Genomic DNA, 23516 nt, shown 5'->3' with positions numbered 1-23516 from the left:
AACTGAAGTCAATTGTAGAATACAATATAGCACCAAGTTATACTCAAACACATTAAGAAAACATATTAACTAATGCATATAGTATTTATCAAGTAAAGTAGGAATTTAGAAAACTTTGTATGGTGTATTTATTTTATTGCATTAATTTTAATTATGATAGCTAAATCATTACATTATAATAAATTTGTAATTTAGAAATACAGAGATAATAAATGAGAACATAGTATGAAGAAAAAAGAAGTATGAAAAAAAGTGTTTCTAATAGTATATAGAAAAAAGAATTATGAAAAAAAGTATTTCAATAAACTGATACACTGGCATTCAGAATAAGTCAAGTTATAACAAGATCTGGTAATTATCTTTAATCATATAAAAGGTTGTTCTAAAAACCTAAGGGCAAACATTATTATTAGCACTTTAAAAACAAAGGCATCACCAAAAGAAATACAGTAAAATGTATCAGAGGCAAATACTGTTAAACATAAGACACCACTTAAGCAAAAATACTGCTCTTTTGAAGGGGTGTAGAAGGTTTCTATTATTAGCAGAGATAAGAGCTGCCTGAAATTCTTTCCTTAATAACACCATACTAAAAATAAAATGGTTCACAACATTTCAAAATAAACACATTGCTTTGCATATGCATTTCAATCAATTAAATAATAGGTAAAAATCTATTCAACCAGATTCAAGGTACTTCCTCTTAAATCTGCATCTAATAAATATACTAGGGAGATTTGCTCTCATTTTTATGACACATTCAATATTTTTGAGGTCTTACACCACCCACTTACTTATTAGGTCTTAAAGGGTGTGAGATTAGATCTTCTGCTAAATCAAATTACCTGCTTGCCTTTAAAAAATTAACTACTTTCTCTACAAAGTATTTTTCAATCAAGAAAACCACAGAATCTCAGAAAAATAAACGAGGCAGTATTACCATTACAAAGCAGTAGTACCAAATGCTTTAAGGAAAGCTAACATGGCTCACATGATAGGTGAATATTTTGTTGTGTTTTTACAAACAAACAAAAAAAAACTACATAAAGCAGTGCTGTATCAGCATGCAAAAGGGAGAAAGTCCAAGGAAGTGAGACAATTGCCTCAGTATATGATTAAACTACAAAAATCCTTTCTAATGTACATAGATATGTTAGGACAAAGTTTGTAGTCGGAAGGCATTTTTAGCTCAGTCTATATTTTCTGTACTTTTAAAACATGAACTTTGTTATTTTGGTTCTACTTTAGGAGACATGGCCTTAAAAATGACCCACGCATGAAAACTGCTAGCTGCTGTTCACACCTCCTCCCTTTCCCAATTTTTGCCTCCTTCCTTGAAGAGTTCTATGATTGCTATTATGGGATCTGGAACATGTATGTTACAGTGTTTGTATACATGCATTATAAGTGGTGTACAGGAGAGGGTGATGAGTGAGCAGCATCTAAAGAATTAGCATTTTTTGTTCATATCTGAATGAAATATAAAAGAAGACCTGGGAAAAACAAAACAGGACCATAAACTTCTTCCCCAAATAAATTTCTGGTCTCGGAATCAGATCACAGATTATCCTGAGTTCAGCCAATAATGAGTTTAAGTACACAACAGGTTCTAAGTACATAAAAGTACCTCAGAGTTAAGTACTTTTGAGTACCTTCTACATCTTCTCATGTACTTCTCACAACGGTGTAAGGGAATATATATTCTCTTTTTTTTATAGATCAAGTGATTTTGGCTTAAGGCCACACAGCTGCCTTTCAACATAGCAAGAGTTCTACACCAGGTCCTTCAAATCAGTGTTCTGTATACTATATACCATGTTCCCTTTGTGGACTTACTCTGAATCCATTCACATTTATAACATTGTTTCCTATGGGAAATAGCTTTTGAGAGTCACTTAACTGATTTCACAAAATAAACAAAATTCACTCAGAAGTTAAGTACATATTTACCTAAATTGAGGCAATATAAATGATATATGCCAGCAAAAAAAAAAAAAAAAATTCTAAATAGCACATCATTCACCTAATTTTTTAAGGGACATGACTGAATTGATTTTGAGTCTAATCTTCCAGTATTTGAGAAGAAATAGAGCTTCATTATTTGGAACTATTTCAAAACTAAAATCAGTTCCGCTAGTAATTTATGTGCACGCTCACCATTACTTTCATTTCATTCTTATTTTACTCATTTTCCATATCTGTGAAAAAAACAAATTACATGACATACCCAAAATGGATACTGCATTTTAATATGAACATTAATAATTAAGTATCATGCAGCACAAATAGTCATTTAGAACTTTCCTTAATGCAGGCAACCAAAAAACAGGAGCAATTACAGCTCTGTCTCAAAATTATTATCAGAAATGAAGGTGGCATTTCTAAACACAGCAAACACTTAACACCTTAAGAGTGTGGAATTTATTCACAAGAGCCATTTGTATGGCAATTCATCTTTTTAAAAGCCACTTTATGTACCTCAACTCGTTTAATCCTCATAAAAATTCTAGAGGGTAGGTAGGCCAAGTGTTGTTACTACCATTTTACAAAGGAGGAAACAGGCTCAGAGAAATTTAATGGTTTTCCCAAAGCAAACCAACTAGTAACGCAATGGAATTAAAATCCAGGGCTAATTAATGCCTTCTGAAATCAATGTTCTAGGACATCAAATCATTTTCAGAAGTTCTCTTTAGTATGATTACTAACTCTTTGTCAAGGTTACTTTTATAATAAGAAAAACCTGAAATACCTAGTATTTCTAACAAATTTGGTTTAAAATTGTTAGAATTCAGCACATTCATCACATTAAAAAATAGAATGAATTGAGGTATGAGAGTAAATGTTGGGAATATAAAACTACATTTTAAGCATACGTAGAGTTTCAAAAAATCTTTTATTTTCCCTAAATGTGAACTAAAATAAAGACATTTAAATCTCCTGTTCTTGATCCTTGATAAATATCAACAAACATGTAAAATTATATCCTTGTATGTTCGAAACTCACAAGATAACATGCTATGCATTCTGACTTTACATTCCATATAGCACAGACTCTGGAGTTAGTAAACTCTGAATCTGATTGCCAGTTCTGACACTTACTAGCACTGTGACCTTGGGCAACTTAAGTATCTAATCCTCAATTTCTTCATCTGTAAAATGGAGATAAAACTAAACTCAGGATTACTCTGGGGAATAAATAAAACCAAGTCCATATATAGTCCTTAGAATATAGTATAAACTAAATCAAGTTGTAACTTTTATTGCTAAGTATGACAAAAGTATTTTCTTTTTCTTTGGTCTTCATTACATCTGTATTTCAGCTCTAGTTTTCAGTAATTCAAATTTCCATTAAACCAGAAGGAAAAAATTAAAACACAACCATATCTGAAATAAAATCTTTAAAAAATCAGTTTAATGATAAAGCTGTAAAGGCTCTGACAGATTGATTACATGATATAGTATTGTCTTTTAGGAGAAAACAAAGCCCAGAAAGGTTACACTACATGGGAGTCAAAAACAAGCCTAGCATGGGCTCGAAATAACACAGACACAACTCTCAGGTCCACCAACTGACCATGTAGTTGTCTGAAATTAAATTTATCATTTGGGGCTTGTATTCACCTTTAAAAAAAGGTACCACTGCTTGTTAAAAAATTTCAATGGAAGTTCCATTTGCTTATCTTTCTGGTTCTCTCAAAAATAAGTGAGGAATTAGTAAAACATTTACTTAAATTCTTGAAAGCCAATTCTGTAAGCCATTCAAGTAATGAGAAGGTAATTCCTTGATGTGACTCTTCTGGCTAGAAAGAAGCTTAATGTGCTGGCAAAGTATGCCTTGGTGTCTAATGAAGAGTAATTATTTCAAAAACCAAATCTATCAGTCCTCACCTTGAAAATGCCAGCTTCCTTGAAAATAAATAACATTACAATGTAAATATACTGTTTTCTTCAACCATTCTTTGTATAACACAAACAACAGATCTATTCTTCTAGAATTTCTATCACCTTTACTAATTTAGATAAGAACGGAACAAGTCTAATTACAAGAGCTCTCAAACAGCAGTTCCACCCTACACTGGGAAAAATAAGAACTGAAACAATCAATGTAGAAAAAAAATTTAAGTAAATAAAAAGCATTACTTTTAAATAGTCCACATAATCTGTTCCCATAAGTAATCTTACAAAAGAGGAATGAAGTAGAAAATTCAACTTAGAACATTTTAAATAAGGCTTTAATTATCCATCAACAAATAGAAAAGAATTTCCATATACTTTTAAAAAATAACTTGAAATCTATGCTATTAAGTAAAAACTATGCCATTTTCAAAACCTATAATTAGTATGACAATTAAGAGAGAAGGCACATAAGATACTCTTCACTCCTCAATTTCCATGTTTCTGTAGTCATATAAAACTAGTCTACTATTAATTTTTTAAATTCACTGTACAAAGTCTCAATCTATGACAATTAAAAATGCATGTGTTTTCAACAAAAGGTGCTAGGACAATTGGACATCCATATTCAAAAAACTGGCCTTAGACCCTCACTTTATTCCATACTCGAAAATTAACTCAAAATGGGTCACAGACATAAATGTAAGAGCTAAAACAATAAAACATTTAGAAGACAACATGAAAGAATATCCTTGAGAGCTAAAGCAAAGGTTTCTTAGATGTAACACCAAAAGTATGGTCCATAAAGAAAAGAAAAAAATCAATAATTTAGACCTCGCCCTGGCCAGTTTGGCTAAGTGGTTAGAGCGTCGCCCCTCAGATTTAAGAGTCCCAGGTTAGATTTTGGTCAAGGGCACGAACCTTGGTTGCAGGCTCTGCCCCAGTTGGGACGCATGCAGGAGGCAGCCAATCGATGTGTCTCTCTCACATCGATGTTTCTCTCTCTCTCCCTTTCCCTTCACCTTCACTAAAAGCAATGGAAAAAATATCCTCAGGTGAGGATTGAAAAAAAATAAATAAATAATAATAATAATAAATTAGCCCTCATGTAAATTCAAAACTTTAACACTTCAAAAGATACCATTAAGAAAATGAATTGAAAAACAACAGACTGGGAGAAAATATTTGGAAAATGTATCCAATAAGGGAGCTGTACCAGAATTTATAAAACATTCTTATAACTCAACTTATGAGATGGCAAACAACCTAATCAAAAAATAAGCAAACGACAGCAACAGACATCTCACCCAAGAAGACATACAAATGGTTAATAAAAACATGAAAAGATGTTCAACATCAACAGTCACTGGGGAAATATAAATTAAAGCCACAATGAGATACCATTTTACACCCATTAGAATGGCTGTAAGACAGACAATAGCAAATGTTGCCGCGAATGTGGCAAAATGAGAACTCATACACTGTTGGTGGGACTGTAAAATAGTATGACCACTTTGGAAAATAGTTTTCAGCATCTCTAAAAGCTCAACATAAAGCTATGATATGACCCAGCAATTCTATCCCTAGTTATCTACCCAAGATATATAAAAACATATGTCCACACAAAGACTTGGATGTGAATGTTTGTGATGGCATTATCTGTAATAACTCAAAAATTGAAACAATGTCCATCATCTGGTGAATGTACAGACAGACTGTGACATACCTACACATTGGAATATTATTATTCAGCAATAAAAAGGAACAAACTACTGACACATGCTATGTCATGCATGAACCTCAAAAATGTTGTTAAAGAAACCAGACATGAGAGACTCCATATTGAATGATCTCATTTATATGAAGTGTTCAAAGAAAACAAATTTATACAAACAGAAAATAGATTTCTGGTTTTCTGGGGCTGAGGGTAGGAATGAGAATTAACTGTCAATGGGCATGAGGGGATCCTACTGTGGGGTGATGAAAATCTCCTATAATTAATCAATGATGAAAGATGCACCACTTGGTAAAGTTATTAAAAAATCATTGAATTGTATACTTACAATGAGTGAATTTTATGATATGTAAAATATTCCTCAATAAAGCTGTTAATGCATGTGCTTTTTGTTTCTTGTCCCTTGAATTAAATGAGTAACGTTAGACCGTAGCAACTTCTATAATTTGTATTAAACAAACAACTGTACTAATTCTAACCTTGGGTGGGAAAACCACAATCTATCTTTAAAGAGGCTCTAACACAGTATCAGGAACACGCCTCCAAATGGTTGTTCACTGGCCAGAGGTCCTCCAGGAAGAGGATTTCTCATAAATCAAAGTACCTCCTGTTCCTTTATATTTTAGGAAGCCAGTGTCTGGAAGCAGCTCAGGAACAGTATACACAAGAGAGGTTTAAGTTGTGCTTTGACGATGAGCCAACTGATTAGATGGGTGTTTTAGCCTACATTCAGATTACGGTTGAAGAATTTTTTTAAATAAACAAACACTTTAACACAATTTGGAAGGACATAAGGTAAGTTATACACCCTGTACATGTCCAGATAGCAAAGGCACGCACAGTTGGCTGAGTAACGTCCTAATGTCGAAACACAAGAGTCCTCAATAATGTTTAATGACATTTCAAGCATTAATCCAATCCCTCGATCTTCCTACATTCATTCTAAATGTATTCTTCTAACTATACACCCTATTTATGAGGTCTTTCAAAAATAACTCAGGACTTTACAGCCCTCATGGGACTAGAAAGAACGTTGCAAACTTTTCAGGTCTTTACACAAATACCGCCTTGTCAGTGAGTACTTGCCTGACACCTTACTGAAAACTGCCAACCTCACAGGGCTCCCTAGCCTCCCTTCCCTAATGCATTTTTCTCATACATATAGTAAATATCGTTTCTCTTCCCCTCCTAGAGCATAAATTCCACAGAAGGAGGGATTTTAATCTAATGCTATATGGCCACTACCTACAATAGTGCTTAGCCTGTTGTAGGTGCTGAATATAAGTGTTTTCTGGACAAATGAAAGATGAACAGGTATGTGGAATAAGAGCTGATCCCTGCCACAGAAATATACAGTGAGTTGATTCTTTTTAACAAACTTAAGATTAAGAAATGAGTTTTAAAGGAAACAGAGGCCTCAGAATAAAATCTCCAGACCGCCTATCCAACAATTCCACAGCAAAAAGAAAATAAAAGGCCAACGTTTCACTTATCATTCTGGATTTGCAGCAACCAAAAGGAGAGTATTTTTTAAGACGCTGGCTCGAGTTCTGGAGAGAGGACAAATTAATTAAATCTCTCATGTGACTCTTGCTAACAACAAAAAAGGGAAAGTTTAATACTTAACTAGTCAGAAGTAAAAAATTTCTAAAGCAGCCTGGTGTTCTACACCCAAGACGGGGATCCCATCCCCAACACAAACAGGCCTCGCAACCCGCTTTCGCAGCTCTGGCCTCCGCACCCCACGCCCTCCCTGGTCCAGCACCGAGGAGCCTTTTCTCTCCCTCCCCCCCCATTCCCTGAAGCCCCCCAGAACCATTTTACACGCGCCAACCAACCCCCGCACGGGCCCTGCAGCCGCCCCCCAGCCTCGCCCCGCCCAGCAGACCCCCCCATACCCCCCCCGTAGCCCCCCAGCCACAGCCCCGCGGCCCCCGAGCCCGGGCGCCCTGGAAGACATCTTACACCTCATCCCGGTCCTGCCGCTTTCCGTGTGACCTTGGGCGCGCTCCTACACCTCTAGGGGTCCCCGTTCTGTCACCGTTGAGGCGAGGGGAACACCTGCAGCAAGTTGCTGCGAGGATTAAACGAAATGACGCGGAAAGCACCGAACAGGGCACCGGGCACGAAACGGGCACCTCGAAATCCTCCGCCAGGGGTGCACCTCGCCTGCCCTCCCCACGCGGTCGCGGAGCCGGGGGCCCTCCACCGGACAGCCGTCTCCCGGATTCGGGGGACAGCACCCCGAGGTCCGCGGGGGACGCGCCCGGCTCCCGAACGCCGGGCAGGCGGCGGGGCGCTGTCCCTGCACCCCTGCACCCCTGGACCCCGCGACGCCTGTCCCCCGCCCCTGCCCAGCTCCAGCCGCCGCTGCGGGACCAGATGCGGCCCGCGGGGCCCGCCGTCCTCCCGCGGCCCCGCCACCTGCCGCCAGGCCCGCGCCCGCCCGCGGCTCCCTCGCTCCCGCAGCTCAGCCCGCGCCCCGGGAGGCAGACGCCCCGGCGCGGCCGCCTCGGGCGCCTACTCAACTCTTCACTTTGCCGAAGGTGCCGACGCCCAGCGTGTCCCCCAGCACGTAGTGGCCGATTTTCACCCGCCCGTCGTGCTTCTGCTTCTCAGCCATCTTCGGCGCGCGCAGCCTCGCACCGCCGCCGCCGCCGCCGCCGCGGGCCCCGAGCCGCGCCGCCTACCCACAGTGCAGCGGGCCCGCGGGGGGGGCCGCGGGGGGGCGCGGGGCGCGGGCGGGGCGCGGGCGGGGGAGGGGGAGGGCCGCGCCCGGCGGCGGGGCCAGGGGAGCGCGGGCCGTGGGCGGGGCCGGGGCCAGGTGGCCGAGGCCGGGGCGCGGCGGGCGGGGCGCTCGGGGCCCCGGATGCGGGCGCGGGGGCGTTGCGGGAGGTCTCCGCGGCGGGCTCCGGGCCTGGCGCTCCAGGGGGAGTGGAGGGCGGGGCCCCGAGCCGGGCGCGGGGGCGCCGAGGCCGGCAGGTGAGCGAGGGCGGCGGGGCGGCGGGGCTGCGCCCCTTCCCCCGGGGCGGCTGTCCTGAGGAACAGCGAAGGGACCGAAAATGCGAGGGTGAGATTTGGGCCGAATGCCAGGGGTGGAAAGAGGTGGGGGCGGAATTTGCAGGAGAGAACAGGCGGGGTGGGGGGGCGAGGGGGGTCCGAGGGCGGGCGGCCGGGGAGCGCCGGCGGGCTCGCCCCAGGGCGGGAGGGGAGCCGCGGGGCCGTGTCCCAGATCCCCCGCCGGGGCTCGTTTGAAACTGGACGTGGCTCGTGGAGGAAATTCCTCGCTCTCCTCAGCCGTCGTCCTCTACGTATATTGTAATCGTCAATTATTTTGCCCGAAAGGTGCAAAACACTGTCCTCCCGAGCTCTCAATTCTAAGTCACGCCAAGTTCCCCAGTAAATGACAGCCAGCGCATTTGCTGCACGGTGTTTGAACGCATGCTTATGGGAACAGGTAGTGTAGACATAGTTTGTGATAGCGCTGCGCAGAGGTGGGGAAGGAGCCAGGGAAACAGTGCGGTGAGCACGGCAAGGCAGAGGCAGATGGACAAAGGAACTGAAGGCCAAGGGCAAGCAATGGAAGCGCAGGTGACCATCAGCTTCCTCACGCCCAAGCTCCAAGGGGCCTTCCTTTGCCTCTATAACAGGTTTCCTAAGCCCATTTCTCCTAGGAATTACTTTTTCTACCTCTATGATATACCAAATAAATGTCCTCTTGCAGTTTGGGTCTGGGCTCTGAATTTCCCAGCCAGAACCCAAGGACCCAGGTTGCTGAACCCAGGTCGGGTCTGACACCTGGTGCCTACAACAGAAGTCTCTTATCACACTGTTTATATGTAAAGAGGGAAATATATTGATCAAAAAGGATAAGATGTATCAAAAGTTTATTTTCCGAGAAGTGATAAATGATAAAATGGCAAACATACATCCATTCTTGTTTAGACACCAAAACAATCTGAGAGCTGATCACAGCTTATAAATTATAGATATCACAGCTGTTGAACAGAGGCTATTTTCATTCATTCTTGAGATCATCTTTCTTGCTGACAAGGAGTATCATTTAAGAATCACTCTACTTAACTGGCAATTTGGAGAAAATAGCCAGTTCTTTTTGATACTGAACCTTCATTTGGTTAAAGGTCACTCCTTCAGTATTCATTCAAGTGAATAAGAAAACAAAATTCCTATTCAGCTTTTGAGATATAAGATGTATGTCTGTCTCTTGTTCTAACATCCCATTAAAAGATGTTTAAAAGTCCATTAGATTGCTTTCTTGAAGCTACATAGAGACTATAAATAGGTATTTTAACACACCCTTCACTGTCTTAACTATTTGTTAATTGCAACTTAAATTATATACTTCATAACTATGGTTCTTACCTAGCCACTATAAACTACCTTGTAGCTTTATTTTTATGCCAAACAAGTGTATGATAATTTGTTGATTAAAAAGTTCATTTAAACACAATTATCTCATTTAATTATCATAAGGGAAACATTATTATCTCAATTTTATAGACGATAAATCTTAGTTTTCTCCCTTTCTGATTTGCCCAAGGCTAATCAGCTAAGTGGCAGTGTCAGAACTCATATCTAGTTCTGACTTGTCCTTTATCTTTGTACTATACCACAGCTGCCTAATAAAAACATAGGGTGTTCTATGAAAGTTTAAAATGTTCACAAGTATAGTTCCATTCTCACATTTTTATAATTTCTTGTATAGGCCAGTAACATACCCTTTAAACATATTTTTAACTCTTTTCCTGACTTTTGTATAGAGGAAAGGTTGAATGTTAACAGGGCAAGAAGGATGGGAAAGCACAACTCTGGTGGCAGCCTCAGGCTTTCTGTTGCCCTGAACATTTCAGATGTGGTTCCAGCTTTGCCTCTCCCCACCCAGCAATACAAGCCTGACAGTTAATCAGGCCAAATCTCCTTAACAGTCATGCCCTTTAAGAGCTTCACTTCCCAAAGATGTTCAGGTAAATACAACATTCCCCATTTTTTTATTTTCCAATAATGTTTCAGTTCTTAACCCTAGTCTGTTACTGCCTTACCCTCCTATTACTGGGTCTTTGAGATTATTTCACTTCAGATGTACTAGACAGAGCAGGGCCTTCATAGGCGAATGCTGGAGGACCACTGAACTGATCCACTGCACTAGATTCCACTGGTATTATCAGTAACCAGTTCCTTCAAACTTTGCTGAGGGTTAGCATCCCAGCGAGGCCTGCCTAGTCAGACCAACCCTATCTAAATTGCAGTTTTATCTCACCTGTACTCCTTAACTTCTTCAACTTGCTGCTAACATACTATTTATTTGTTTATTATGTTTCTTGTTTTGTCCGTCTCTCCCAACTATGTAAGCTTCGTCAGAGAGCTTCTTTATTTTGTTCACTAATGTATCCTCAATTCCCAGAGCAGTACCTGACAAATTATAGGCACCAAAGTAGATTCATTTGAATTTATACAATGCGGGGGACTTCTTTAAGGAAAAATATTGCAAAATTGAGTATGAAAGTGAATATTTATTTGAAATAAAAAAAAAAACTATCTAGAAATATTTGACAACACAAACATCCCCAAATTCAGAAAAATAAGACTTTATAAATTAACCATTTCATATACCTTCACAATACTTGTTTCCTATATTTTGGGGCTGTATGCTCTTTTATTTCCCCTTTATATTTTGTAATATTTTTTACAGAGAGAATAGAAAGATAATTCTGACCTTCCTCTATCTTGATTGAGCAACTTTTTGATCATATGTTTCTCTTCAGGATTCTCATAGCACTTTTCCATGTAGCTAATATAGCATCTATCAATTCTGTTATTTTATATATATATATATATATATATATATATATATATAACTGATATATCATATTTTTGTACATATATTTCATATATAAATAAATATTTTAAATATGTATGAAGACTACATACTCCATCTTCTATTCCTAGGGCCTAATGCAACCTGGTACATCATTCAGGAAATATTTGTTAAAATAAAGAAGATTGTTACTAAACTATGGAATCAAGGGACAAGAATACAGGGGAAAGCACTTTAGAAAGAAGTCAAAGTAAATAGCAGATTCATTTTATTCTTATGCGTATTAAATACAAAGCACAGTTTTCCATCTTGGTGTAGTAGTGAGACTGGAGACAGGCATAAGCCAGAACATACTGGACCTTATAGATTTATAGGCATAAGCCAGAACGTTCTGAACCTTACAGATTTATGATAAGGTGTTCCTATATTGTTCTTCAGTATAAAATAAACAGAAAGTTGGATATTCAATGATTAATGAAGTGTGTTGATGGTATCTTCTATGTAATACAAGCCAAATAATTACTTCTTTTTTCTTTTTTATTGTGAAACTGTTCAAATATACACTAAAGTAAAGTAGTATAAATAACCTTCACCCTCAGTGATTATCAACATTGTCAACATTTACCAATCTATCTTTGCATTTTTAAAATTTGCTTGTTTTATGGGGTGTTTTCAAGCAAATAACCAGATGGATTATTTCACTGGTGAGGAATGGTATATAGCTTCAACAAATAAGGCTTCTTTCTAGTATAACCATTCTACCACTATCACAGCTAGCAAAGTTAACAATAATTCCTTACTATTATGGAATACCCACTATGTTCAATTTCCCTTGATTATCATAAAAATGTAGTTTTACTTTTGGTTTATTTGCAACAGGGTTAAAAAAAAAGTCTACAGTTACCATTTTGTTTATATAGCTCTGATGTCTCTTTTAATCTATAATGGTTTCTCCTCCCTGTGTTTTTTAAAAATGTCACTTATTTGTTGAAAAATTGAGTGATTTCACCTGTTGAGTATCCCAGATTCTATTGGATTTATATCAGTAAATCTCAATAATTATTCTTGATCACAAGAGCTAGTATAGTGATATAGTGGTGTAGACAAAGCACAGCATTTAGAAACAAAACTTCTGAGTTCATGTCCTACCTTAGCCACTGAGCAGTGTCCTTAAATAGATCATTTCCCATCTCACTAGTAAAACTGGTAGTGTTGAACTGGATTACATTTAAAGTATTTTCCTTTGTTAGGAAGTTCAACTACCAACTCCCACTCCCCATTTTAGAATGAAACTATCAAAGGGAAAAGATAGGGAGGTTACTCTAAAGTACTGTAGGCTGTAGTCCAAGGTATCTCAAAAAATTGATGCTGGTACTTTATTTTCCCTACACCCATTTACTATTATTGGTTTGTGAGGCTGAGAGAGTAATATTACCCAGCCTCACCCCTTCAGGTAGATAAGTAGATGCAATACTTAAAACCCTTTCAAGGTACCCTAGTAACAAATATTAAACTGAACATAATCCATTTCCATTTTGTGGCTGAGTACATTTCTAAATTGCTTCAAGATGAGTCAACATTGTAATTTTCAGTGTAGCTGAGAAAAAATAAAACATTTTGGATCATATTTCCTCCATGAGCAGATACATTAATTGGAATAACAAAGGTTGTTTGCTTTGCTGTATAAACATTATGGATCTGACAGCAGTTTTTAGAATCTGGCTTTCATGTGTGTGTTGACAGCGTGTCTGAAAAAAGCTCAAACACACTTTTAGATCAGTGAAATCAATCATTCCCCCCCTGGCACGGATTCAGTGCCTATCTGTACTGAGCACTGTAACTGGTGAGGTTTGACTGAGGAGATACCAATGTCACCTTGAATTGATTAGCATTTTTGTTATGGTTGTGCCTTGGAATTAAAACAACCCTTGACAAAACTATACAGTATATATATTATCTGAAGCCTTCTCTAATACCCTCTTAATGACCTCAAGTGGGTGTTAAAATTTTGGCTCTTGGTTCAATCCTGTCAACATTAACAACAAAGCTTTGATGTGATTAATTAGTGCAAACTTAAGATCAATTAGGTAATTTCAAAATTTCCAAATGCTTTGTGAATAATAAAATAATTCTCCCTCCAAGAATAAAGACCTTAAAAAAATATCCAGAGAATTCCATTTCTTTTTAAAATTAGAACGTTGGTTTATACTATGTGCCCTTTAAGGGCTCTTAACTCTGAGGTTCTGATTCAATGAAATGAAATGTGTTAATAAATTTTTTTAAAGTATTGATTGGTAAACCTTTTACTCTTGAATTTTAAAATATTGAAATGTTTTCTAAAAGTGGTATATAACTAGCTATTCCACCAATTAAAGATTCCCAGATTCTTTTTTATTTTTTAGTATATTATTTCTTCTTCTAAATACATTCATTGAACAAAGATGCATTGACTGCCTACTGAGTGCTAGACACTGGTCTAGGCACTGGAGATAGAGTAAGACTAAGACAGTCATGGCAGTTAGTCTGTTTTGTTTACCACTGATGTTAACATTTGTTAAAGAAAAGAATTAATTATGACACTTGTTAAAGAAGGTAAGGCATACTTTATGCAAGACTTGCCATAGGTATTGGAACTACTGCAATAGGGTTTTGCAATACAGGTGAAAGATTGGTCTTAACCCTGACTCAACAAAGAAAAGTGGGGATTTATAGCCAGGGAGCAGGGTGGGAGGGTCAGTGGGTGTAAAATTACTAAAGGGATAGGGTACTCCTTTGCTAAACTGGCCTAACAGGATCCTTGCTGAAGGCAGACTGAGGTGTTAACTATAACGAATTTTGGTAGATATTGAGAATGATTATTCTGGCTACTTAGCAGGATTCTTGTAAAAACTGGGCTCTTCAGGACATGCTCAAAGATGGGACCTAGATGGGTTAGAGAAGACTGACAAGTAGGTCAAGGAGAGAGTCTTTGTCACATCTAGTAGGTGAACCAGGCAAATATACAGTAGTACCCCCTTATCCATGGAGGATACTTTCCAAAACCCCCAGTAGATGCCTGAAACTATGGATAGTACCAAACCCTATATATACTATGTTTTTTCCTTTACACACATACCTAGAATAAAGTTTAATTTATAATTTATGCACAGTAATAAATTAACTAATAACAAAATAGAAAGATTATAACAATATACTGTAATAAGTTATATGAATGTGGTCACTCTCTCTCAAAATATCCAATAACTGATCTGATACCCTAGACAGATACTAAGTGACTAATGAATGGGTAGTATATACAGCTTGGATACACTAGACAAAAGAATGATTCATGTCCCTGGCAAGGGAGAACAGGAAAATGCAAGATTTCATCATGCTACTCAGAATGGCGTGAAATGTAAAACTTATAAATTGTTTATTTCTGGAATTTTGTATTGGTTAACTGATCAGGGTAACTGAAACCACAGAAAATGAAACCATGGATAAGAGGGAACTATTCTATAATGTAATGTAATATTAGTGGCAAGTTCTGTTAAAAAAAAGAAAAAAAGGCAGAATAAATGGATACAGAGATGAAAATGGGAGGAAGGATTGAATAGGTATTTTATATAAGTTGGTAAAGAAAGTCTCTCTGAGAATGTAGTACTCATTGAAATCATGTGAAAGAAGGATCTGTTCAAATATCTGGGATAAGAGTATTCCAAAGAGAAGGAAGAGCAAGTGCAAAGGCCCCGAGACAGTAGCAATAGCATATTGGAGGAATAGCAAGAAGGCCAATGTGTCCAGAGTGGTGAGTACAAGAATGAGATTGGAGGAGTTTGCAATTAGACTACCTAGAGCCAGATAATACTGGATAGACTAAGTTAAAAACTTTGGGTTTTTAAAAAAGCATGGTCATATTTTTTGGAGGATTTTTGAACAGGAGTGATGTGATATGAATGATAAACTTAAAGGATTTCTCTAACTGGCTGTGTGGAAAAGAGTCTTAAGGTGACAAGAATGGAAGCAAAGAAACTAAGTACGAGGCTGTTGTAGGAGACCCTTTGAGTGCTGGTAGTAGCTTAAACTAGGGTAGTAGCAGTGAAGGTGGTGAGAACCATTCAGATTTGGGATATATTTTGATGTTAGCACCAGAAGGATTTGCCAGTGGTTGAGTGAGAGGTGTAAGAAGCATCACACAAAAAAAAGGAATCGAAGACTTGAACTGTTTGGCCCATACGCCTAGATGAACAAGGGTGCTAGAGACTGAAATGCAAAAGACCTCATGAGAAGTAGGTGGGAAGGAAGGGCCAAATTCTGCTTGACCTTGGTAAGTCTGCGATGTTTAATAGAAATTCAAAAGATCATATCAACTGGGTACTTGACCACAGGAGTGTGAACTTCAGGGGGAGAGGTTCAGATTGAAAATGTAGGTTTTAAAATCATCAGCATATGTACCAGTCAATTGGAGATCCCTTAGGAAATGAATATAAACAAAGGAAAGTGATTCTCAGACTGAGATATCCCAGATTAAGAAATCTGTAAAAGGTAGAGGAGTTATCACAAGGTACTGAAAAGGAGTATCCACTAAGGTGGGAGGAAATTTAAGAAAGTATTGACAATATTTCAAGGCACTACTGTCTACCATGTCTAATGCTACCAATACGTCAAGTCAGGTGAGGATGACAAGTTGACTGCTGGGTTTGACAGCCTAGACAAATATTTCTAGTGCAATGATGGAGATACAAGTCAGAGTGGAGTAAGTTTAGGAGAAAATGAAAGTGAAAAAGTAGACAAGGTGATTCTATTCAATTCTTTTAAGCTTTGCTATGAAAGGGAGCATAGAAGCTTTTGAGTTTTGCTGTGAAGGGGGTGTGGAGACAAGGGAAGATTTTTTTTTTTAGGGTGATGAAAAATGCAGCATGCTTGCATCCTGGTGGGAATGGTCCAGTAGAAAGAGACAAAGTGATGCTGTAAGATAAAGTGAATATAGAGTGTTTGGCAGCGAATCCCATCTTGACGATCCTTCAGGAAATCCCATACCTGCTTTCAAGGGGCTTATCCTCTGATGGAAAACATGTACACTTAGATTATGTTATTTAAAAAGTTGGGGGTAGGACTGAAAAGTGTGGAGCTGTGAGTTAGAAGGCTCCTGTTTTCTACCAGGGGGAAAACGATGAGGACCCGGACCACTGGCAGTTCCAGGAGGAAAGGAAGGGAAAGGATGGACTTGAGAGCTATTTAAGGAAAAGAATGAAGAAGATTTAATGACTGCTGCTTTATGAATCAGGAGAAAAAACGGGGCAGTTTTGGATGACTTCCAGACTTCTAGCATGGTAATGTGGATGGATCTTCCTTAGCCTATTACTTCCTTCCTTAAAAAACGTTCAAATACTTTATGTTGCCTAAAGATTAATGTTTCACACTCTACAGTCAAATTCATGAACCCCTAAAACCCTTCGTTTTGACATACCCTTTACCTTCCCGACATACTTCCTTGGAACTCCGTGACTTAGTGGAATCCAATTTGAAAAATACAGGTCTACAGAGTAAAATTTAAAGTCTTAAAGTCTGCATTCAAGAGCCTCTATAATCTGGTCCCTACCAACCTAATTTCTTGCCTCATCTTCCTTACCCCGTACTCTAACCATATCAAATTTATTTATATTCTGTGTCCACACCAAGCTCTAATAGGCTGCTGTGCCTTTTCTACCATTGTCCCCACTCTCTGGAACTTCTTTATTCCTTGGTACTCTCAGTCACAGTCTGCCAAACAAATTCCCCCACTTGTTTCAAAATTCACCTCCTCTATTCAGCCTTTCCTCAGCCTCCAAGATACATTTGACCATCTGTCTTTAATAATGCTGTGTACATTATAGTTCATTAAATCAATCATTATACTTATTTAGTTATATGTCTGGTCCACCATTTGAGTATCAATCCTTTGAGGGCAAGCACTGTGAACATAGTAGGCACTTACTACATTGGCTGAATGAAGGAGCAACAAATGAATGAAATCTCAGTTCAGGCATAACGTTGTCTTAATTTGCCTATCTCCTCTCCTTACCTTTCTTATTTTTCCTGTAAGGCCCTACATCACTTCTATTCTAGCACCATGTTGTCCCATAACATTGTATTTGTTCCATGGCGCTATTTCTTCTCCCTTTTTTGGTGTATCTGTCCCCTGCCTGAAATATCCAAGGGCATGGATTTTATCCTGTTTATCTTTCTCTCCCAAGCACTTAGGTTCTCAATAAATGTTTTAAGAATGTATCGTTTAATAATTAAAGTGCTCTCTTACCTTTTAAAGTCTTATCCCATGTAATCATGCCCATCTTTTTCCACCTTCCCAGAGTATTCCCTCTAATCACCCTTGGCTAGAAGTCGTCATTCCTTCTGGCATTCGGTTAAGCTGTCGCTGCTGTGCAATGATCACTTTCTAGGACAGTCATTGATATAGAGTGACTATAAACGCCTAAGAACAAGAAAGCTTTTGTTCTTCATTATATTCCCATACTGCATGATTCTCAACTCTTCTTTCTTTGTGTACCACTATACTTGAGGAGTGCACACCCCTACCATTTCCTGGAGCACTTGGCATAATTCTAGCCTTTTCTGTTGGAGAGAGCCATAAAAGCAACACTTTAAAATCTGATATGACTTATTTTGTCAAAAGCTGCTGCATTTATACTATTATTAGTAACTTTTTCTAGCAACCTCTTGCCCCACTGAGCCTTATACATTGTGGGCATTCTTGAAATACTTGATGAGTGAATAAAATAAGGAAGGAATACTATTTCCACTACCAAGTTCAAAGGGAATTCAGACTTTGCCTTTGGTACAAAATCAGTCCACTCATTAAGTCAGTTACCGTTTAGAGCTAGATTAATTTATTTATATGGGCTAAGAGAAAATAATATTGTCCTTCATAAACTTAATCCTAGATAAACTAGTAGTTTTACTTTTTAAAAAATTAGGCTTCTTTCCCCAAGCCACGCTAGCCTTGGAAACAAATAGAAATGTTACAGGAACTGAGTTTTCCCGGAGGTTTTATTAAGTTCTGACCTCTCTGTACTCGGTGGAACCAAAGTGACCTGTTCTCTTTCCCGTTTCTCAGGGCTCCTCAGCACTGCTTATCCATGTGGCACCCCCTGCAGCCTTCGTGCTCCTCAAAACAGAGGAGGAGGGACTGTTGGCTTATTTTCTTCTCCCGGTGACGACTACTCTTAAACAGTTGAAAAAGTGATTGTGTTCTTTTAGTTTACAGCCCCTTGACAAAGCAGAACTTGAAACAGAATTCTCAGAAAAAGGACTGCACAACATGCGAAGGACATTATCCACGTACAGTTATCCCTGCAAACCATACCTGAGTAGCCCAACTCAAGAGCACCTGTCTTTCTGCTTGCTTCTACCCCTTAGCTAATTCTTACCTTCTCTGGGAACATCTTCCACTTTCCCAAAGATTGAAGGCAGCTCTTATTTCCCCCACTTCAGTTTTCCTCCCTGTGTCATCATCCTAGCGCCCCCCAAAGCTTCTCCTATTACTGGGGAAAAGGGAAGAGGGAGATCAAAGCATGTTGGGAGGAAGTCTCCATGCAAATTTGACACTTTGGGGCCCTTGCCAGAATTTGGAAAGTGAGCATGTGGTTGGCATCCCCACGATGAGCCTGCTCTTATACTCTTTCATTATTTGATCCACCTGCTATCGCACATAGATTATGTCATAAGTTGTGTAGAATTTCAGGCTTACTTGGCTACAGACATAGACTAGGGAAATGCTCAAAATTATAATGTATAATGAAAAATTTATCACAGTATCTCCCAGCCAGGAAAAAACAACAAAACAAAACAAAAAAAACACAAAAAGAAGTCAAAGCTATCTTCAACTGTATTCTCGGAAATGAGGCTTAAAATTTTTCCTCATGAAAAAGAAAAACAAATCACCTTAAGGATCTTCCTTTATTTTTTAAAATGTATATTCCAAGCCTTTTATACTCTATTTCAAATGTTGTTTGGAGAACAATGAAGAAAATAAATTTGTAAGCATTCTTTTTTTATTAACTGATTCTAATTCACTTTTTATAAAACTTACAACTATTTTTAATATATGGCTTTTTTTTTTTTTTAATATGTCTTTATTGATTCCAGAGAGAGGAAAGGAGAGGGAGAGAGAGATAGAAACATCAGTGATGAGAGAGTCATTGATCGAGCCCACAACCCGGGCATGTGCCCTGACCAGGAATCGAACCCGGATCGCCTGGATCCCAGGTCGACGCTCAACCGCTGAGCCACACCCAGCAGGGCAATATATGGCTTTTTTCAGGTAATTATTATTTGGCTTACTATAAACTTAGAGTAATTGTTTTGGTAAGTTAAATGCTAATTTTTCAGGATGCCATTCAAGCCTCAGGAGTTTTTTATGCCTACCATACCAGATACAATGAGTTATCTCATGAACAATGCTCTTAAGGCTCTGACCTCCTTAAGGAGATTTGTACCCATGAAACAATTTAAAAAGAAGTTACTTATTTTTTTAACTCATGGATTAAAATCGCACCTCATTATATATTTCTGTCACCAAACTCTCAGGAAAGAAGTTACTTAATTTCTGTTTCTTATTTTCATTTCTTAAGACATAAATAGTCTCAGAAACACAGACTTGCAGAAAAGGGGTGTGATTATAAACATCCTTTCTACATTTTTTTAAACTCCCCCATTCTAAAAATCTAATGGTATCTTAATATGCCCACAGAGCAAAAGCTAAATTGTGTGGTGATTGTTTAGTAAAAACAGCCTGCAAGGCAAGGGGAAAAAATTTTTTTGAGACAGAATTAATCAAACCTATTTTAAATAAATCCCATACTTCTAAGTCCCAACATTGACTGTGTTCCTTGGATCCAAAAGTCAGCTTCAACCCCAATTATTGCTGGAAAGGCTGTCTGCAGTGGGTGCATAGACACCTGCTGTGAACTCCCACCAGCTGTTCCTTACTTTGCTTCTTGGTTTGCTGGTTAAGTCTGTTCTACATTATTGATATTTATCCCTGTTTTCCTCTCCTGCTCCACAGACTGAAGGTTTCAACACCGGTTCAAAATTCATTCTACAAAATCTGGATGCAAACTGCAAACTTTCACCAGAAAAAGGTTGTCATAGTATCAGTTAAACCAGGAATATGCCACCCTGGCAAGTTTCTTGTCACACCAACTAACCCCCAACCTTGTCACTCACTAGAACTTATCAACATCGAAAAGGTATTGCTTTTTCCGCTTCTTCACAAAAGAGGGTGCCATAAACACTTAGTATTGAGCTTTATTTAAAGAGTCAAGGCTTTTGAGAGGTATAAGGTGAGGGACTATTTGGGTTGGTAATCGAAGGGATAAACAGCTTTTATAATTTGGAGAAATTAATTCCAAGTTGAGTTAAAAGCACTTTCTACACCTATTTCCTGTTCAATAAATGGAACATTTTGGTGGCAATAAGCCAAAGGTTTTATGAATAGCTCCTTACCTTTTCCCATGAGTTAGAAACATTTTTTTCTAATACAAATTTAAAAATAATCCCTACAAGAATTTGTATGTACTCTTTGCTGTTTGGAGCTCTACATCACAGCTTTGTGTCATGAGTTTTAATGAGTTTGCATCTGATAGAATCCTTACAGTAGAGTCAGGTATCAGATGAAAACAATTTGATCTTATTGTATGACAAATATTTCTCAGCATTAAGCAAAGAATTTTGAGATTTGAAATGTTAACTATTTTTAATTACTTTACTATTTCTGCCATGATATGTCAAAGTTCCTAAATTAAAATCCTCTAAATACGCATTACAAATCTAGTATTTCATGAGGCAGACTGGTTTTGCTGTGTGGTTTGGATAATTCATTTAGTCTCTAAACTGTTTTCACATTTTAATTTATATTTAAAATGCCAAGTTCACTTGAACTAAGAAATACCCATTTGAGTCCTCAAAATTTTGCCATGAACGATTAATATGCATATGCAAAAATCATAAGCAAATGTTTCCTTTTGTGTAGCTACATTAAAATGACATTTTCTACTCTTGTCACATACTCAGTCTATCTAAAACCAGCTACAGAATTGGGAAGTTGTGGTTTGGGAAAGCAGGGCAAGTTGTACAGATGATATCCCTGTATTATTTCTGGATGACTTGCCAAGATGCAGTTTTGTGTGAACTTTATTTTAAAATATTTCATGACTTCAGCGTGAAGTTTGAATCATGAAAATATGCAATTGAGCCAAGTGAGTTTAAGAATAATTTTATAGAAATTGAAAGGTTTATTATATGTATTGAATGATAACAGAAACCAGTTTGCATTATACTTATTTCCTTTTTTTATCAATTATCATCAACTTTCTCATGTCTTTATATTGTTGTTTGCTATTTACTGTGAAGGCATTGCATGATACAATCTATTTGAAATCTTCTTAACTGTGCTGGTATGGTAATAGTCTTCCTGACAGGCTCATAACTACATAATGTGAATCTCGCAAGGTTTTCCCAGTAAGCAAATCACAACCTGGTTCAAGAACTGATTTTCATCTGTAGTATAGTAAATGAACAGTGAAAACCCTATAGTTATTTCCAAAATGTATAAAAACTGTTTGCACAGATCTGCCCCCCCAACCCGGACACACACACACACACACACACATAGAAGGACACATGTGCACAAAGCATATCTGCGGGAATATATTCAAGGTATATCAAACCAAGCATATTCAACTCTTACTTTATTTAAAATAAAATAACCTCACTGAAGAAAGGAAAAGTGAAAAGTCCCAGATAGGAAAAAGAACAAAAACACAAAGGAGAAAATAAAATATTAGTTCTCCCATGTTATAAAATATAAATAACTTTAGGAAAAAAGAAACAAGAACAATGTACAATAGTCCCTCTCTATCTGCAGGGGATCCACTCCAAGACCCCCAGAGGACACCTGAAACCACAAATAGCATTGAACCCTATATATACCAGGTTTTTTCCTATACATATAACAATGATAGAGTTTAATTTATAAATTAGGCACAGTAAGAGGTTAACAACAACAATAAAATAGAACAAACAATTATAGCAATATAGTAATAAAAGTCATGCAAATGGCTTTGAGACTCTCAAATAAAATAAGGGCTACTTGAACCCAGCACTGGGAAATTGAGTCAGTTGATCTGATAATCCAGACAGCTACTAAGTGACTAGCATATACTGTGTGAATTCCCTGGGAAAAGAGATGATTCACCCCCCGGGAAGGATGGCATGGGACAGTGGGAGATTTCATCATGCTACTCACAACAGCACATCATTTAAAACTTATGAATTACTTATTTCTGAAAATTTTCATTTAATATTTTTGGACTGAGGTTGACCAGGTAACTGAAACCACGGAAAGTGAAACTGCGGATAAAAGGAACCACGGTATTCTGGATTATATATTCATGGATTCCTTCAGCATTTCAACAAACATTCACTGAGTCATCACTGTGCTAGGGATTTTACTAGGCATAGAAGATAACAGATACTGCTCCTATCTTCAGAAATAAACAATCAGAAAGCACAGTAATAAGAAACATGTTGCAGGTAAGCATAGGTCTACGCAAGCCCCAAAGAGGGATGAGTATGTTTTGTTTTGAACCTGTTTAGATTTAGTTACTATATCAGAATTCCTTCTCTAAACTTTCACTCTGGCTCCCATATAATCAAGTCCTTTGTAAGTAGTTGTCCAAAGATGTATTAAAATTTTAATAAATTTGCAATGATATTTTCGTATTTAACTCTTTTTGTTACTCAGGGACGTGACTCGGGTTTTAAATCTGTAGTCATGAGAGATTGTGTTATTTTCCAACTACTATTTTTACCGTCCTATTCCTCCCTCCTCCAGTGGAAGGAATATATTTTCCCACTGCATGGATAATGGGAGTGGCCGCGTGACTTGCTCTGGCCAGTGGAATGTGAGCAGATGTGACATACGCCCATCCTTGCAGAGGTGTTAAATATGCTTACATGAGTTGGCTTGGCCTCCTGAGTTTCTGATCTCTGCCAAAAAAAGCGCTTTCTTCA

At 38.2% G+C, this 23516-nt stretch overlaps 1 protein-coding gene and 1 long non-coding RNA gene across 2 annotated transcripts in view; one reads left to right on the top strand and one right to left on the bottom strand.

The window, feature by feature from the left end:
* PRKAA2 (protein kinase AMP-activated catalytic subunit alpha 2) overlaps positions 1-8252 on the bottom strand; it is a 45167-nt gene extending 36915 nt beyond the window's left edge. Inside the window, exon 1 of the mRNA XM_087820461.1 lies at positions 8159-8252. Coding sequence (XP_087676587.1) covers positions 8159-8252 — 94 coding nt within the window. The remainder of the gene's footprint in view (positions 1-8158) is intronic.
* An 11342-nt stretch (positions 8253-19594) lies between these two features.
* Positions 19595-23215, top strand: LOC148092437 (uncharacterized). The gene is made up of 2 exons (XR_015714987.1): positions 19595-19764; positions 20509-23215. It is a non-coding gene; the product is annotated as an uncharacterized LOC148092437 (long non-coding RNA).
* Positions 23216-23516: the final 301 nt, after the last annotated feature.

The sequence above is a fragment of the Miniopterus natalensis genome, chromosome 9 (genome assembly GCF_054644295.1).
Source record: "Miniopterus natalensis isolate mMinNat1 chromosome 9, mMinNat1.hap1, whole genome shotgun sequence".
NCBI lineage: Eukaryota > Metazoa > Chordata > Mammalia > Chiroptera > Miniopteridae > Miniopterus > Miniopterus natalensis.
This window is presented reverse-complemented; position numbering and strand designations above follow the sequence as displayed.